The sequence below is a fragment of the Camelina sativa genome, chromosome 15 (genome assembly GCF_000633955.1).
Source record: "Camelina sativa cultivar DH55 chromosome 15, Cs, whole genome shotgun sequence".
Lineage (NCBI taxonomy): Eukaryota > Viridiplantae > Streptophyta > Magnoliopsida > Brassicales > Brassicaceae > Camelina > Camelina sativa.
In genome coordinates, this window is record NC_025699.1 from 11,261,573 (window position 1) to 11,264,564 (window position 2,992).

The 2,992-nt window shown below is 38.0% G+C and overlaps 1 protein-coding gene across 1 annotated transcript in view; it reads left to right on the forward strand.

Moving 5' to 3' along the window:
• Positions 816-2,992, forward strand: part of LOC104748363 (U-box domain-containing protein 35-like) — a 9,110-nt gene continuing 6,933 nt past the window's right edge. Inside the window, exons 1-9 of the mRNA XM_010470017.2 lie at positions 816-1,006; positions 1,131-1,207; positions 1,319-1,440; positions 1,545-1,750; positions 1,829-1,880; positions 1,992-2,101; positions 2,150-2,406; positions 2,505-2,606; positions 2,706-2,988. Coding sequence (XP_010468319.1) covers positions 823-1,006; positions 1,131-1,207; positions 1,319-1,440; positions 1,545-1,750; positions 1,829-1,880; positions 1,992-2,101; positions 2,150-2,406; positions 2,505-2,606; positions 2,706-2,988 — 1,393 coding nt within the window. The 5' untranslated portion in view covers positions 816-822. The remainder of the gene's footprint in view (positions 1,007-1,130; positions 1,208-1,318; positions 1,441-1,544; positions 1,751-1,828; positions 1,881-1,991; positions 2,102-2,149; positions 2,407-2,504; positions 2,607-2,705; positions 2,989-2,992) is intronic.

A 2,992-nucleotide genomic window follows, 5' to 3' on the forward strand; every position in this document is an offset into this window, starting at 1 on the left:
AAAAATCTTTTAAAAATAATCACATAAATTATATTTTATATAAAATTGCAATATAAATAAAATAAATTTTAATCCGTGCTCTTAGTCTAGTTTGCATATACAGTAACAGCCTCAATTGCCTTTATTATTGTGATCGAATGTGTTTGACTGGATAAATCCGAGGATATGAGTATACATGTATATAGATAGATAGCAGTTTTTGTAATCGTTATTATAACATTTGTTAACATAGCGGTTTTTACTTTGTATTTCTAGTATGCGACTTTTCAAAATAAGAATAATTTGAACAAGCACGACAAAATTAGAGAATAATCTCATAGACGTATTAATTTTGTTATTTGATATCAATGAAATTTAATAGAAAACATTTGTGAAACTGTATAACTTTTTAAGTTGGCGTGATGGTACATGAATTTATTGTGCAATAATAAGAATAGTTCTTTAAACCGACTGGTTCAGCTCTTCAAAATCGAAAGCTTAACACGGAACAGATGATGATTGATGTGAGAGACAACCTTCAGTAAGTGAAGAAGACTTGGAAGATATATATATATATATTCTTCATTCTTTGCGGACCCGAAGCTGTCGGAGAGAGCTATGGAGACAAAGTTGATGAATGGGTGGTCAAAAGTATCCATTTTTATTATTCTTCACTTAACCACTGAATCGAAATTTTCTAATTTTGGGAGAAGAGGAATTTTGAAACCCCTAATTTAGGAACACCGTAGATTTCTTTTGCATTGAGAATGAGATATCCTCTAGGAAAATTTTTAGTGAATCGAGAGATAGAGATTTCGTTGGAAACACTAGGGTTCTCAATCGATGAAGGCTCAAAAGGGAAACAACTCGAAGAAGAAAAGTTCGAATTCTGGGTTAGTTGCAGTAGCAGTTGATAATAATAAAGGAAGCCAACATGCTCTCAAATGGGCTGCTGATCATCTTGTCTCCAAAGGTCAAACCATTATCCTCCTCCATGTCATCCTCAGATCATCATCATCTGATTCAGGTCTGTTGATGTTATGTTCTTTATATTACACAAACCCCATCTTGGTGTTGTTGTTGTTGTTCTAGGTGTTGAGGTTGTTGCAGATTTAAAGTTTCTTTTGTGGTGCGCATATGGGTTTTTGCAGTTGAGATTTCTGCAGAGAAACATAAGCAAGCCGAGAGTCTTTTTGTGACGTTCCATTGCTACTGCAGTCGAAAAGAGGTAAATAAAAACCTCATCTCTGTTCCGTGCTTACAAAGCTTTGTTTCTAAGGCGAACCCATGAATTGGGTATAGCAAAGCCTCTGGTAGTTAATAACTGTTTCCCCTATAGATACAATGCCTTGACGTTACACTTGAGGATGACAACATAGTCAAGTCCCTTACGGAATATGTTTCCTCTGGCATCATTGAGAATTTGGTTCTTGGTGCCCCATCGAGGCATGGATTCATGAGGTGATTTCATATAAAAAAATTCTCTTCCTTCCTATATCAAATTTGAGAACTTCTTTTCTATTTGTCTCCTTTTTTAAGTGTTTATTTTCTATCCAATCATACAGAAAATTTAAGATTTCTGATACACCGAGCAACGTAGCGAAAGCAGCACCTGATTTCTGTACAGTTTACGTCATTTCCAAGGGGAAGATATCATCAGTCCGCTATGCCTCACGAGATGCTCCTTATCGGTCTCCTCTTATGGGTCAAATTGAAAACCACTCTGAAATCTGTAACTACGAAAAGTTCAGGAACACCATGAGCTTTAGAGGTACAATTATCATTACATAGTTTTCTTTGGGGCTTAACACATGTAGAACTGCACTCATCTTGATATTGTTACAAACAGATAGGACTCCGGCAAGGTCTTCGACTGCTAGCTCCTTTGAAGATTATGGAAAGTAATGTTTCATGAGGGTCTTTTCTCTTTGCCAAGAAACACTGATCCTACTTTTTAAGACGACAAAAACCTTATCTTTTTTTTCTTTCATTTGCGTTAATATCATCGACAGGTCACCTAAGGCGAGAACATCAAATTACCCAAACTCATTCTATGATTTGTCAGACTCGGAGAACGACATATCATTTGTTTCCTCAGGCAGGCCAAGTACCGCAAGCTCAGGCCGACGAAGTACCACAAGCTCAGGCAGACCAAGTACCACAAGCTCAGGCAGGCCAAGTACAAGTACTGGAAGGTCTGACATATCTTTCGTGAGCTCAGGGAGGCCGAGTTTAAGCACTACTGGAAGCCCTTCCTTCATCTATGACTTTCCTGATTCTTCTGGTTTAACTCCAAGAATGTCAACAGGCTCTGGACACTCTATGCGTCTAGGAATCAGGTTTAATGACACTAATATCCAACATGATTTCTCCTTCGTCTCACAAGATAGCGGTCGGTCCTCTTGTTCTTGTTCGCCACAAAACTTGGTAAGTTGCGTGTGATTCGTTATAGTCTTATAGACAGCAGCAATACATGTTTTCCTACGTGAATGGTTACTATATATATGTTTTCCTGAAATGTACAGGAAGAAGTCGAAGCTGAGATGAGGAGATTGAAACAGGAACTGAAACACACAATTGACATGTATGGATCAGCTTGCAGAGAAGCCCTAGCAGCAAAGCAAGAGGTAAAATAATAGTATTAAAGTAAAACCGTCCCTGTGACTGTGAATAAGATATTCTTGAGCAGTGTTGACTGAAGGAATTTTTTTAACTTGGGATCAAAGGCAAAGGAGCTCCAACGTCAGAAAATGGAAGACGAAGGATGGGTGCAAGAAAGACAGATATCGGAGAAATCTACAAAGTCAATATTGGAAAAAGAGAGAGCAAACAAAGCTGCCATGGATGCCTCTGAAACAGCAAGCAAGATAGCAGATCTCGAAACACAAAGAAGAGCCATAGAAGCTGCAGGATCTTTCTCGGATTCCAATTTGAGATATCGGAGGTATGTTATTGGTGAGATTGAAGAAGCCACCAACTCATTTGACAAGGCTAATAAGATAGGCGAAGGCGG